The sequence below is a fragment of the Schistocerca americana genome, chromosome 1 (assembly GCF_021461395.2).
Source record: "Schistocerca americana isolate TAMUIC-IGC-003095 chromosome 1, iqSchAmer2.1, whole genome shotgun sequence".
NCBI lineage: Eukaryota > Metazoa > Arthropoda > Insecta > Orthoptera > Acrididae > Schistocerca > Schistocerca americana.
In genome coordinates, this window is record NC_060119.1 from 876,470,850 (window position 1) to 876,486,812 (window position 15,963).

Genomic DNA, 15,963 nt, shown 5'->3' on the forward strand with positions numbered 1-15,963 from the left:
ACACACACACACACACACACACACACGTCTGCAGTCTCAGAGAGCTGAACTCACACTGTGAGCAGCAGCACCAATGCATGATGGGAGTGGCTACTGGGTGGGGGTAAGGAGGAGGCTGGGTGGGGAGGGGGAGGGATAGTATGGTTGTAGTGGCGGACAGTGAAGTGTTGCAGTTTAGATGGAGGGCAGGAGAGAAGGTGCAGAGGGGGAAGGGAGTAAGTAGCAAAAAGGAGAGAAATAAAAAGAAGAAATTAAAAGACTGGGTGTGGCGGTGAAGTGACGGCTGTGTAATGCTGGAATGGGAACAGGGAAGGGGCTATAATTGTGTGAATCTTTTTGTTGTGCCTATCGCGACTCAGCATCTACGCTATATGGTGAGTAGCAACTTTTCTTCTCTGGTATTGTTACATTCCATCCTGGATTTTCCATTGTTTGAACTTTCTTATTCTGTATTTTCATTGTCACTTATGTCATCATCACTTATGATCTCTTAGTCACAAGGCTGAAAATCACTTAAAGATTCTGTGTTTGAATAATTTTCACAGATTTCTTTTTCAGTGAGATCCTGCCGCATTGTGGCAATAAAGTTCTTGAAACACCACAAAATAAGTCAGTATACACAGACTAAAAAATCCCATATCTGGAATCGCAGGTCAAATTGGATCCAGGGATGACACTTACCTCCACTTCCAGTAAATTTCAAGCAACAAGCTCCCGGTCCCTGGTGCACCTCACAATGTACTGAGATTACACTGGCGCGCAAAACAAACTCCGTGCCTTTCCATTGTTAGATGGTTTTATTGTTGTCAGCCGGTCCAAAATCACCCACTATTCTGGTTAAGGGTTAAGAAGACCAAGGTTGAATTTCAAATTCGTGTCCTTACCTGTCTCATAAATGGTTCAGGAAAAGTGAATGAGAAACCCATATTCAAAATTAATTCTTCTTCTGTGCCAGTAACTTCACTGTTGTTCATTCTGGATTTATATGAGAACCTATAATCATGTGAGTATTCAAAACATCTTTAGCAGAAAAGACTAGAGTGTGCAATAAGTGAAGTGTGGCATTACAATAAAGCAACTGTGGTACTACTAAATTTTAGAGTTGTAGTGGACTGCTGTTAATGCGAGGTAAATAACAAAACAATTTTCTTATCACTGTGAGTCTCTCTCAAGAAGGATTCACCACTTTCATATCTTTAGTTCAGCTGAGAAACAATTTCTTCCTCAGTAAAGAGAGCATCTTGTGGAATGCTATCAATTTTCATGAACTGAAGGTAGAACCAAGGAACCACTTTCGAACACCAGAAGATACATAGTAAGCAATTTACACAGTATTGTTTACTAAATCCAAAACAATCTAGTTACGCAGTATTTCATTGTTTTGCACTTATGCTGTATTTTCATTTATTTTTTTGCTCTGCCATATACACGGTACTGTTTTAGTTCATTTCATAGGTATGTAATTTAAACAATCAGCATTCTGGAAGTAAGAGTAGAAGCACTGAGAGTCAAGGATATGAACTGACTGAAAAATGCAAAATCGATAATCTGTCAGTTACGCGGTATTGTTTCTCCATCGACGACATGTATTTATTCATAATTGGAAAGGACACTGACTTCCATGCCATTCATTTCCCTAAAACCAAAATCATAATTATTATTTCTACAGCTTTCCTTTACTCTCTTAACCCTTGTCCCTTATTTACTCTTACCAGTTCCATTTTCAAACCATGGTCTATCCTAGACAGTCACTCACCTTAACTAAGTATCAACAAATGTGTGCACTAAGCTTATGTTTCTTAGTCTGAGTTATAATGTTCTGGTCCGTAAGTTCAGGTCCTTATAGTGAGCATTGTCTTTACTCATCAGTTATTTATATTATATCAAGTATTTGACACTACCACATTGTTTATACAATAATGATCAAAACATGCACACTTATACGAGGGTTGGAACTTAAATAGTGGCAACTATTTATTCACAACTGATACAAAAGAGTTACATGTTTGCACCTGTTACTGTCCTTCAGAGAAGTCCCCAGTGTTGTGTAGAACCCAGCAATGTGAAGGTGTAGTGTACCATTAGCAGAGCCTGTTCTGTTGATGCTGCGAATGGAGTGGTCTAAAGTTTGGTGATTCTCGTGTACGACTGTGATGGTGTTATCCTAAGCATTACGTTCCTCCACAGTAGACCGTCAGTGCACAGTATTACTGTTCGTTTTTGGAGCATCACCTGCAACCAGCTTTGTGTAAGAAGCGGCGACACTTTCTGCGCAACCCACCTATCATATAGCACGACAATGCGCGGGCGCATGCAGCGCAAGCTGTGGCTGCTCCGTTCTGTTGATGGGACTACCACCCACCATACTCCCCGGACTTAAGGCCTTGTGACTTTGATTTGATTCCGAAGATGGAGGAACCACTTCGTGGCATTCACTTCAGAACTCTTCCAGAGTTTCGACAGGCAGTAGACTGCTCCATTTGCACCATCAATAGAACAGGCTCAGCTAATGGTATACTACGTCTTCCACAACACTGGCAACAGGGTCTACACGATGCTGGTGATTACTTTAAAGGACAGTACAGGTGCAAACGTGTAACTCTTTTGTATCGGTTGTGAATAAATTGTTTCCACTATTTAAGTTCCAACTTTCATATTTAACCAGCATAAAATATGGCACCTGAATTGTTGCAGATAATTCTAAACATTATGTATGTAGTTAAAATGTAAATTAAGATTTTTCTATGACCATGCATTATCTTCTGAGATTTTAGAAATACCAGAAAGTAATGTAAAGGTTTGTACCCAAGCCATATAATAGTCATTTCTGTGTAGTTTTACATTATTTTATCTATCTTTGTCTTAGAATGAGTTATATACCAGTCAACATTATTTTCCTACTTCTGGGTCTAAACTTTTAAACAGTATGTGGTGCACATTTCTGAACTGTGTAATGTAACATGATCAGTTAAGTGTTCACTTATTTTTCAGACAATATTCCTACAGTTACTGGTAGGCACTCCACTGTCTTTTAATGTGCGTAACCTGGTATGGCATGGGTTTCTTCATCCAGCTGAGATACCCCCATCACTGGCTACAGCACTCTTCGTTACAGTTGCCAGTATAGGGCAGCTGCTGTCTGCTGAGCTTACAATTCCCCGCAGGCCTCAGGCCAGCGATCTATCTGAGCTCGCCGAACACATGGAGCCACCTCCTGGTGACCTCGTACCACACGCAGTCCTGTCTGTTCTTACAGAATCTCCACTTATTCCATCCCGACACATCAATTTTTGGACATCTGCTTTACAGCACTATCATAGGGGTAGGTGAGTAAATAGACTTTCAGCTTCTAATTGCTATATACTTGTGTATGTTGAAATAAATGTTATTTATCACGAAGTGCTGAGCTTTCAGAGTGATGATCAAATATATTTCCTTTCTTATGATTCTCATGTGCTTTTTAGATGCTCAAAATTTCCACCAAAAATTTTTCCCACCCTATATTATACAAATATGGGCTTTCTAGAAAATGGTGCAAGGCTTTTTGGTATTTTTTTTATTTTAGGAACTTAATTCACTGGAAGTGTTTTAGCTTTGAAATAAAATGAGTGAGAACTAAATTGAATGAGTGACATCCACTGCTAATAGTTCCTTCTAAATTTTTTCCAAGCATTATGGTCTTCAGTGATACATATTCATGCTGCTCTTACAAGTTTTCTAGTATCACCTACCAGCATTCCATGGAACGGTTGGCTTGGTGCTCTCTCTTGGAATCCAGCAAAAAACTTCTTTTGTCTGTCTAACAGCCATTCAACTGACCTAATGTTCCGTTCATTTTCATTATGTGGTGATAATTATGTTTTCAATCCCAGTTTATTCTCTGATACATTCGCTTGTTCCCGTTTCTTCCCATATTTCTCAGTTCATTGAAAAGACTCCAGGCTATTTTTAATTTTCTGTTTATGAATTTTGCCAAACATCCAGTTGTCTTCATTTCAGCCATATGTAAGGACTCATCAATGGGAGGGGGAGGGGGAGGGGAGGAAGTGCACATGCATGCAGCCGTGTGTGTGTGACAGAGAGTTTGTGTATTCTAATTTATAGAAACTAAAATTTCTACAGATAGTCTCATCTTAAAATTCCATATCGGTTTTGAAGACTATTCAATTTCCTAAGATAGAAATGCAAAATATTTTTTATATGCAACTACGGAAAAGCTTTGAGTTGAGTTACATTTATTGAACAATAAAGAGTTGATCCATTTTCAATAACATAATAAATGTATTATGTAAATGCGAACTGGTTTCATAATTTTGCAGTTCTCTGGTACCTGAATATATCTGTTGCAGTTGGGGTCGGTGCTGCCTAGTGGCCCTGCCACAGCTTGAGCACTTGGCACGCGTGGCTTACTGTGTTGCTCACAACTGCCCATCTCGCTTGCTCACTGCTGAATCAACAACTCGATATCTTACTCTGGATGATCTCCTAGATACATCTGATACCAGCATGCTGTCTTTACTTGGGGAAGGTCTTCTGCAGTTACTTAGAGATTTACTGTCCCTACCAACAGGTCCCAGATTGAGAGATCGTCTCAGCCACGGAGAAGTCGACCTGGCAGATATTCCGAGCTGTTTAGCAGGGCACTTGCTTGGTGCTGCAACAGCCATAGCCTTCCGGTTCAGGGCCAGTTCTACACAACCATACAGCAATTACACATCTAGGTCTGTAGTCTTCTTTCTTGTTCTTCATGTTTATTTATTTATTTGTTTTATTTATAAATATTAAAAATTGTTGAAGCAAAATATTATTAAATGTTTATTGAGAGAGTTATTTAAAGCAATGACTGACACACGTTTGAAGTTTAATGTGAACAGTCAAGCAAAATATTGTCTCATAGAAATAGGAATCATTTACTGAATTTGATGGCAAGGTCGCTAGTTAAAGCCAATGCTAGGCACTGAAAGTGAGGTCATTATATAATCACAATAAAGGCACAAACAGTTGGACTGTCTCCAGAATGGTGTGTGCGACTGTCTCCATAATGGTGTTTGCCTGTGTCTAAATAGAATATACAGTAATACTTTATGATTAATGGAGAATACTCACCGAAAATCAGAAGCATTGAGTTGTCACTAGGCACATACACAAAAGAAAGAAAACGTACCTACTTTTGGATGTATCTGTTGATGAGCAAGAGTAAAATACACACACACACACGCACACACACACACACACACACACAAAATAAAGCTGTGCTGTTACAATGAGGTGTTGTTCCTTCCTTGTTGAGGTCACGTTGCTGACTTTACGATTAAAGTTTCTCACTTGCGCAAGGTAAAGCAATCATTTCCGGGCTTGTTCTGCTTTCCACAGTGTCTGTTTTTTGTCTGTTTCCTACTTTGGCTGTGACATGTGGCTTTGGCCTGGCTTGCCCTTACTTTGTGCCACCTGGAGAAGACTTGGAGAAATTTTTACATTGCTCCATAATACATTTCCACTGTTTAACATTCCTCTTCTTTAAAAAATTTGTCCAGAACTTTTTTTAGTTTGTCTCGGAAACACTACCGTGAAATGTGTGTTGCATAGGTAATTACATACTGTACAACTTCCTGGTATTTAAATTTTCAGAAGGCTTATTCACAAAGGTTTTTGATGTTTTATTAACTCTCTAAAATCTCGCTCTATTTTACACTTTTTTTAAATCTTTATTGCCACTATTTAGCCATGTGACAGGTATTTGATGGCTTGGCGATTCAGGTGGATGAGTGGTTATGCCTGAAGAAAAGTAGAATGTGCAAATAGTTAGTAGAACCATGGCAGCCACGGTAATGGAAATGCTAATGGTCATGATGATGATATGTAGTTTTTTATCCCTATAAGTCTGAATATGCTGAATGTTTTTTCTGCAATAGTTACTGGCCATTTTTGTGATGCTATCAGTTCATCTAGTGAGTGCAATGTGTTTAAGCTGTTGTTGGAGAATGTGAAGTTTTGTTTGGGTAACACTTCTAACAGTTTTTCTGGTCAATGGAACTTAGGTTTTGAGAACTGTATCATGGGTGTACTTGCGACACTAGCTGGAAGATGAAATTGTGCTCCTACCATATCACAGGTTGTGCCATTTATTAATATGTCACTGTTTCATAGTTCAAATTTGGTCATGCCCATGGGTTTTCCATTTTGGTAATAGTTTACAATAAGAACTTCCAGTGTGAAAACTGAACAAATTCAACGTGCTCCCCATCATTGTTACATCATTTTGAGTGAAACTCTGAGACGCTCAAAAGTATAAAGCGTTGAAAGCCTTCGATATTTTGGTAATAATAATGTTCTTTAAGCCATGTTTTAGTGGTCTCAGATGTAATAGTTCCTCTCTATAGATACCAATAGAAGTTGATATAAATTCTTGATGCTGAGTTAATCTTGGCCCGCAGTAGATTGTGAGGTACAGAGGAAGCAGGAAGGAGACCTTTGTTGCCACTTTGAGTAGACATAAGAGGGGGGAATGTTGTCTGGCTGCTATAGAATGATAAAATGATGCAACTTTAGGCAAGCATGCGGCATAGATAATCATCAACTATGGTCTATAAATTACACGTGGAAGTATAAGTTTATATGATTGAATACCGTTCACATTTAAACACACTTGTTACATTGACACAACACTCGGTTAGGTCACTGAAGTTGGCACCAATCATAGAGATAAGACAGTTGACAGGGAGTGTACCGAAATGTGCCTATAACAGGTTGGGAGCCGAAGCCCAACTTACTGTTGACAACTTATAGAAATTGTTCCACTTCTCGCTGCTCCCAAACTTTGCCGTCTAACAGTCATTGAACGTATTCAGTTGGCAAATTTAATTTTGTAGTCATTACAATGAATACTTGCTCTTATCTCGTACCTTCCCACTCCTCACATCTACACACTTGTCCACCACTAATGGCCTTGCTTGCTTTCCTTCCAATATTATTATTCTATAAGATAGCAAGTATGAAGAGGAGAAGAAAGATGCTTCTTATTTGCTCCAGAGGAAAGACAGTGATCTGCAGTTGAGACAATCATTACTGCAAATTGGGCTGAAGTGAATTTTTTCAATCTTGCTATCATTGTGTTGACATAAAGTTTAATGCAGTAAGTTACTGATGATATCTATTTCTGCCACCTGTCAGTCAGATACTAGTCTGGAAAATTTGACATTGCTCAGCATACTCTTTAAAGGCTTTCCATCCAAAATTAATATATTTTCTGCATTTGAAAATGAACTTTGCTTCTGCTTCTATTTGAAGGACATTAGGCTTGTCTCTTTTAAGCTGTGTAGTTTCTTGGCATAATATGTTGAAAGTGTGTCCCAATGAAAGTATTTTGTGTTAGGTTATAATAAAACAATGGAAAATCCAGGATGTAATGTAACAGTATTATGAAACGAAAGTTGCTACTCTCCGTATGGTGGAGAGGGTGAGTCATAAATAGGCACAACAAAAAGACTGTCACAAATAAAGCTTTCAGCCAGCAAGGCCTTCATCAACAATAGAACACACACACACACACACACACACACACACACACACACACACACACACACAAAACTGCAGTCTCAGGCAACTGCAGTTTTGTGTGTGTGTGTGTGTGTGTGTGTGTGTGTGTGTGTGTGTGTGTGTGTTGGGTAGACTGCAAAATGTACAGTTTGTCCATTGTAACTTAATGCTTTTACTGGGGACATCTGGAAATAGAAAACATTGTCACACAGAGGTAACAACAGATTCATTTAGTCATATTAGAGGGAGGACTCAAACCCAGAACCTTTGCCTTTCATGGGTAAGTGCTATGTCAACTAAACTACCCAGGCACAACTCACAACCTGCCTGCACAGGTTTACTTCTGCCAGTACCTCTTCCCTACTTCCTGAACTTCACAGAAGTTGTTCTGCATACCTTGTGAGACTAGCACTCCCAGAAGAAACAATATCATAGAAAAGTGGCTTTGCTACAGCCTAGTGGTTATTTTCTGGAGTGAATTCATGCTTTGGCATATGGTTGTAATCGGACAGGAAGTTTCAAATCAACATGCACTCCACTGCAGTTTTAAAAAAAGACTAGTGCTACAGTTGCCATATTTTGAGCATTTAGTAATGATACAGTATTTATTTCTGCAAATTATGTATCAAAGAAATAAAATAGAATTCAACATTGGGTAACACAATGTTCCTGCTCATAGTATTGTTTCATAGCTATGTTTGACAGCAACTAAAATTAGTCAATACCAGCCCAAAGTCATCTGACATATATACTGAATCCACTTCAACATTTGCCCACAGCAAGATTACAGAACCTGTGGTGCACTTTGGTTGAAATAACCTGGCGATTGACATAATAGTGAGATGTGGGTAACTGGAGTTGCCTGCTCTACAGAAATAAAACATTGAGAATGTGGCATTGTTTGCTCTGCATCATGCCCGAACTGTTCCCATGGCCAAACTGCCTTAACAAATGGCCATTTCACTTTCATTATTTGTCTAGTGTGTATGAAACTAGTGCATCCCATTGCCATCATTGTATGTATGTATGTATGTATGTTGTTTTTGGTGTGGTTATCATGTCTGGTGAAATGTGAAACATAGGGGGCAGATCCAGGATTCAGGATCCAAACACGTCAAGAAAGAAAGCAGGAAAAGGAATTGTGTTTAAAGGACAATCATGACAACTCGTGTGCAATTTGTGGGAATATTTTGAGAGGAAGGTGCAAAATGGAAGACCTCTGTTAACCAGTTTCCAAAATAGTTCCCAAAGCACTCTCATGGTTAAAGTTGGTAAAATAACCGTACTTTGTATTGGTAAAGAAAAATACAAGAAGAAAGGAAATCAAACGGGCTTCAGTTGTCTTCATACGCTGGGCAAGAAGAAAAGTATTCAGAAACATTGAACAAATCTGGATCCTTCTGCACAAGAAACAATTCTGGTCAATCAGTGTGAAGTGATCCAGTGATGGTTGATTGCCCTATATTTGAGAAGTTCAAAACAGTTTGGTTTTTTTTTTTTTTTTTTTTTTTTTTTTTTTTTTTTTTTTTTTTTTTTTTTTTTTTTTTTTTAAATAATTATCTTCTACCTTTACTGGATGGCAGCCATTTTTATTTGAGGGTGTGCTACGATTTTTCAGTCTGGAGACATTAGCGAAAATTTGAATATCTCTGCACTGGGTTCAGTTACTACATTGCAACTGATATGATTGTTTTTAGAAAAGTGTCCTCTACAACATTGTCTATTACACAAAATACCCTAAATTCAAAAATAACCAGTCAAAATGACCTCCAAAGTTTGGTATCCAAATTTTCAAAAATCCACATCTTAGGCCCAAAAATAACAAACAAGGAGTGATTTATGAGAGTCTATTTTTTCCTATAGTTAGATACTATACACTGCTAGCCTCATAGAGAGCAAGAACACTTACAAATGTTTCCTTAATTTTTTCTGAATTTTTGAAATTTGAAAATTTCCATTTTTTTAAAGCTTGGGGTTAGTTATCCCAGGTGGGACTGAATATAAAAATATGATTTTTGCAGTTCGGACACCTAAATGATAGCAATGTACTGTAAAAATTTTAACATTGATATCTAACTGTGAACAAAACTATGAATTTTTGAAAATGAGGAGATAATTCACATTACTCTACAACTGATCTTATGGCTGTTGCATATTTAAGTGGTTTATTGTTTCATTGTAATAAAATTTAATTGTGACATATATTTACTTAACACTATTACCCAATATTCATTTAGTTTATTTATTTTTAATAATGCAATATTAAACAATAGGAGATTTCGCTTTTGTTCTATGATAATAAAAATGCCCATTTACATTTAGGTTTATTGTCAATAAAGAAGTATGTAATTGCTGGGTGTGGCATTGTAGAAGTAAGTACATTATTGCTGGGTGTGGTATTGTTTTACTCAGTCTGTTGAAACCTCTGTTAGAGTGGATGTACATACTTCATCGAGAGTGTAGAATGTGTTATGTGCTTTGTTCTGTGTGTAATTTGTAATTAATTTCTAGAGATTAACTGGAATGCAATAACATGGATGAACAGTGCTCTGTTGGAGAATGAAGTGTATCACAAAACAGTTTACAGTTCAGTTTCAAAAAACTTGAAAAATGTCAATGACTTTGATGAAGTTAGACAAACTTTGTTTAAATTTCGAGTAAGTCCTTCTGTAACATCAGTGTGTGACTATCATGAGAAGAAATATATTATGAAGTACAACTACATTTTTGGAAGTAAGTGCTGTGATCCACTTAAAGTTCATAAAAAGCCTATGACTAAAACTTTAAGGGAAATAAAACTTAAACATTTGTCTTTGTTGTGTGAGAGTGAAACAGCTTCCCCAGTGAAACATAGTGTGATTCCTGGAAATTCCCTGTGCCCAAATTGTTACTCAAAAATATTTGTTGTGATTCCAGAACCAGAATCATGTAACCTTGTTAATGACATTTATATTCTTAATGAGGAAGTTGTTAGCATATTGGATTTTGCTTGTTCTAAGTTAGACATATCTCCTGCTTCAAAAATATTAAAATTGAGTAGCAGAAAAAGAAAAGCAGCTATTGAAAATAAGGTACAGCAAATTTCAAACAAAATTAGAAAAGACTGGGAATCATGCTTTAATAATACAGATACCAACATTATTTCTGAAGAGGAAGAAAACCTACCACCAGCATCATCTGACACTGAATATTTGAGCTTAATAGAGAAATTAAAAATTAAATCTTCAGTGACAAAAAGTAAAATTTTAAGTTTGCTCCCTGACTCATGGTCAAGAGAAAAAATAGTTCATGAATTCTACGTTTCTCATTTTTTGGTTAAACTATCCCAAAAATTAGTGAAAGAGCAAGGCATTCTTCCAGTTTTAGGAAAGAAGAAGGGAGTAGGTATAAGTGAAGAAACAGTTAAAAAGATCCAGCAGTTTTTTGAAGATGATGAAAACCGTAGAATGTGCCCAGGTTGTAAAGATAGCAAAAGAGTTGTTACAAATAGAGTTAAAGTAACAAAGCAGAAACGACTAGTGCTGTCAAATTTAAATGAACTTTATGTAGCTTTCTCGTCCTGAAAGCAAAATTGTATTTTGGCTGGATCCTCAGGGACACACTCCATATGTGTTTGTTTACATCATCAAAATGTCAAACTGATGATTGCGGGTGCAAAACTCAGTGGACACTAACAGTTAGGACTGCATGATGAGTTTGTGTAGTAAATGCCCTGGTAAGGGAACTGTTATTGAATTGTTTCACGAATATGATGAGGAAATGCCACACAGTATTACCTTCAAACAATGGGTCACAACTGACAGGGCAGAAATGATAACAGTGGTTAAATCTCAGGAAGAGTACTTGGAATCTTTAATTGATAACTTACAAAAACTCAAAAGTCATCACTATGTTTCTAAAATCCAAAGTAAGTTTTTGAAGGACAAAAAAGCATAACTTCATGAAACTGAATGCATAATGCTAGCTGATTTTGCAGAAAATTTTACATTTGTGATTCAGGATGCAATACAAGGGTACCACTGGGTCAATGACCAGGCAACAGTGCATCCATTTATACTCTACTTTAAAAATGAGAAAGATGAAGTTTGGAGTTCTTCAGTTTGCATTCTAAGCGACTACTTGTAGCACAACACTTTGGCTGTACGTGTGTTTCAAAAGTATATAATAAATTACATAAAAGAAAATTTTCCCAAGGTTGAGAAGCTGATATAATTTTCAGATGGAAGTGGTAGTCAGTATAAGAACAAAAAGAATTTTTCAAATCTGTGCAACTGCAAATTAGACTTTGGGTTGGAGGCTGAATGGCACTTTTTTGCATCTTGCCATGGTAAAAATGCATGTGATGGAGTAGGAGGTACAACAAAACATGAAGTAAGTAAAGCCAGCCTACAAAGACCAACCACAAACCAAATTCTCACAGTACATGACATGTATGTCTTTTGCAAGGATAATATTAAAGGCATTACCTATTTTCTGATCAAGAAAGAAGTGGTTCTCCATATGAAAACAACACTTCAAACCAGATTTGAAAACTGTATAGCAATAAAAGGAACAAGGCATGTCCACAAATTCGGTGGCATTGCAGAAAACTTAGTTCGATGCTATGTAACATCAGAACTGAAATTTATGAGGATCATTGTGTCAGTAAAATTACATCTCTGTCTTTAACATTGAATGACAGTGGCATGTGTGTATGATGGGCAGTGGTGGCTTGCAGAGGTTGAAAGAATAAGTATGGAAAACAAAGATGGTTTCGTGCATTTTTACCACCCTGCTGGCCCAAGAACATCATTCAAGAAATCTACTAGTAACAAAGTTTGGATACCAGTCGAAAATGTTTTAAGGAAACTTTTAGTGCTTGAACTTAACCACAGCAACTGGGAGGTCTTATTGAAGCTGTGTGAAGAAATAAGTGTTCTTAACATTCACCATCAGGTTGAGGAACAGTCGCATCTCAAAGGTTGTCGATTAAAAATATTTATTTTAAGTATGTCAGAATAATGCAAATGTTAATTTCAGTGATGTTTCAGTACCTTACTTCAATAATAATCGATTATATCCCGTCAGTATCACACATGAATAGGCAACAGCCATAAGATCAGTTGTAGAGTAATGTGAATTATCTCCTCATTTTCAAAAATTCGTATCTTTGTTCACATTCAGATATCAATGTTGAAATTTTTACAGTACGTTGCTATCATATAGGTGTACAAACTGTGCCAAAAATCATATTTTTATATTCAGTCTCACCTGGGATAACTAACCCCAAACTTTATAAAAAATGAAAATTTTCAAAGTTCCGAAATTCATAAAAAAATTAAGGAAACAGTGGTCTTGCTCATGATGAGGCTAGTAGTGTATAATATCTAACTATAGGAAAAAAACAGACACTCATAAATCACTCCTTGTTTGTTATTTTTGGACCTAAAAAGTGGATTTTTGAAAATTTGGATACCAAACTTTGGACGTAATTTTGACTAGTTATTTTTGAATTTAGGGTATTTTGTGTAATTGACAATGTTGTAGAGGACACTTTTCTAAAAACAATCATGTCAATTGCAATGTAGTAACTTAACCCAGTGCAGAGATATTCATATTTTTGCTAACGTCTCTAAACTGAAACATAGTCGCGCGCTTAAAAACGAAAATGGCCACCATTCAGTAAATGTGAAAGGAAATTAAAAAAAAAAGACTGTTTTGAACTTCCCAATTATAGGGTAATCACATATAAAAAAATAAAATATTTAAAAATGGCCAAGCAACAAACTTAATTTTTATTGGACCACTTCATTTGGATTGACCCATTTAGCATCACATAAAAGATAAGTATTCAGAAACTGGATCCTTTTGCACGAGATGTGACTTGGCATCACCTATACACTTTGTCATCGTCACAGATATAAGTCCACATTAGATATGTTTTGTATGACATTGTGTGAGCCCGAACTTTTTGAAGGCAGTATATCATCATTGCAACTGGTTCTGCAGGGTCTCGGATTTAAAGACAGAAATATTCCGGGCCATAAAATCTTAATACAATGAGCAGATGTAGCTGCATAGTGATGCAGAATTTTGCATGAAGCAAAAGACATTAATTTTGATGACATTCTTTGGATCAACGAAACATGTATCTATGCTGTTCATGCTGCTACAAAAGGTTGGGCTCATGACAATTGAGAATAATTTATTTTTAACTATCTTAAAGGTATTGCATTTAAATTTCAACATATATTATTATTATTATTATTATTTCTTTACTTTCTCAGACGTTAAGTCTGGTTAAAAATGGAAAGTGACGCGGACCTTGATCAAGCGTCACCTCCTTTTAACTGTATGGTATGTGTTATATTGCATTTACGAACTTTCGGGTAATTGAACATGTATCAATAATTACAGATTTCTGTAGTTGTATATATAAGTTTGGATGTAGCTGTATTGCATTGATGTACTGGTGGATATTGTATGGTATGACTCCTGTAGTAGATAGTATAATTGGTATAATGTCAACTTTATCCTGATGCCACATGTCTTTGACTTCCTCAGCCAGTTGGATGTATTTTTCAATTTTTTCTCCTGTTTTCTTTTGTATATTTGTTGTATTGGGTATGGATATTTCAATTAGTTGTGTTAATTTCTTCTTTTTATTGGTGAGTATGATGTCAGGTTTGTTACGTGGTGTTGTTTTATCTGTTATAATGGTTCTGTTCCAGTGTAATTTGTATTCATCGTTCTCCAGTACATTTTGTGGTGCATACTTGTATGTGGGAACATGTTGTTTTATAAGTTTATGTTGTAAGGCAAGCTGTTGATGTATTATTTTTGCTACATTGTCATGTCTTCTGGGGTATTCTGTATTTGCTAGTATTGTACATCCACTTGTGATGTGATCTACTGTTTCTATTTGTTCTTTGCAAAGTCTGCATTTATCTGTTGTGGTATTGGGATCTTTAATAATATGCTTGCTGTAATATCTGGTGTTTATTGTTTGATCCTGTATTGCAATCATGAATCCTTCTGTCTCACTGTATATATTGCCTTTTCTTAGCCATGTGTTGGATGCATCTTGATCGATGTGTGGCTGTGTTAGATGATATGGGTGCTTGCCATGTAGTGTTTTCTTCTTCCAATTTACTTTCTTCGTATCTGTTGATGTTATGTGATCTAAAGGGTTGTAGAAGTGGTTATGAAATTGCAGTGGTGTAGCCGATGTATTTATATGAGTGATTGCCTTGTGTATTTTGCTAGTTTCTGCTCGTTCTAGAAAGAATTTTCTTAAATTGTCTACCTGTCCATAATGTAGGTTTTTTATGTCAATAAATCCCCTTCCTCCTTCCTTTCTGCTTAATGTGAATCTTTCTGTTGCTGAATGTATGTGATGTATTCTATATTTGTGGCATTGTGATCGTGTAAGTGTATTGAGTGCTTCTAGGTCTGTGTTACTCCATTTCACTACTCCAAATGAGTAGGTCAATATTGGTATGGCATAAGTATTTATAGCTTTTGTCTTGTTTCTTGCTGTCAATTCTGTTTTCAGTATTTTTGTTAGTCTTTGTCTATATTTTTCTTTTAGTTCTTCTTTAATATTCGTATTATCTATTCCTATTTTTTGTCTGTATCCTAGATATTTATAGGCATCCGTTTTTTCCATCGCTTCTATGCAGTCGCTGTGGTTATCCAATATGTAATCTTCTTGTTTAGTGTGTTTTCCCTTGACTATGCTATTTTTCTTACATTTGTCTGTTCCAAAAGCCATACTTATATCATTGCTGAATCCTTCTGTTATCTTTAGTAATTGGTTGAGTTGTTGATTTGTTGCTGCCAGTAGTTTTAGATCATCCATGTATAGCAAATGTGTGATTTTGTGTGGGTATGTTCCAGTAATATTGTATCCATAATTTGTATTATTTAGCATGTTGGATAGTGGGTTCAGAGCAAGGCAGAACCAGAAAGGACTTAATGAGTCTCCTTGGTATATTCCACGCTTAATCTGTATTGGCTGTGATGTGATATTATTTGAATTTGTTTGGATATTAAGTGTGGTTTTCCAATTTTTCATTACTATGTTTAGGAACTGTATCAATTTACGATCTACTTTGTATATTTCCAATATTTGTAGTAACCATGAGTGGGGTACACTATCAAAAGCTTTTTGGTAATCAATGTATGCGTAGTGTAGCAACCTTTGTTTAGTTTTAGCTTGATATGTCACCTGTGCATCTATTATCAGTTGCTCTTTACATCCTCGTGCTCCTTTGCAACAGCCTTTTTGTTCTTCATTTATAATTTTGTTCTGTGTTGTATGTGTCATTAATTTCTGTTTAATGACTGAAGTTAATATTTTGTATATTGTTGGTAGGCATGTTATGGGGCGATATTTAGCTGGGTTCGCTGTCTCTGCTTGATCTTTAGGTTTCAGATATGTTATTT

The 15,963-nt window shown here is 36.3% G+C and overlaps 1 protein-coding gene across 2 annotated transcripts in view; it reads left to right on the top strand.

The window, feature by feature from the left end:
- The window catches only part of LOC124614072 (endoplasmic reticulum membrane-associated RNA degradation protein-like), a 79,083-nt gene that overhangs the window by 49,677 nt on the left and 13,443 nt on the right, over window positions 1-15,963 (top strand). For both annotated transcript variants that reach the window (XM_047142913.1, XM_047142915.1), the window contains exons 4-5: window positions 2,992-3,326; window positions 4,350-4,721. In XM_047142913.1, coding sequence (XP_046998869.1) covers window positions 2,992-3,326; window positions 4,350-4,721 — 707 coding nt within the window. The remainder of the gene's footprint in view (window positions 1-2,991; window positions 3,327-4,349; window positions 4,722-15,963) is intronic.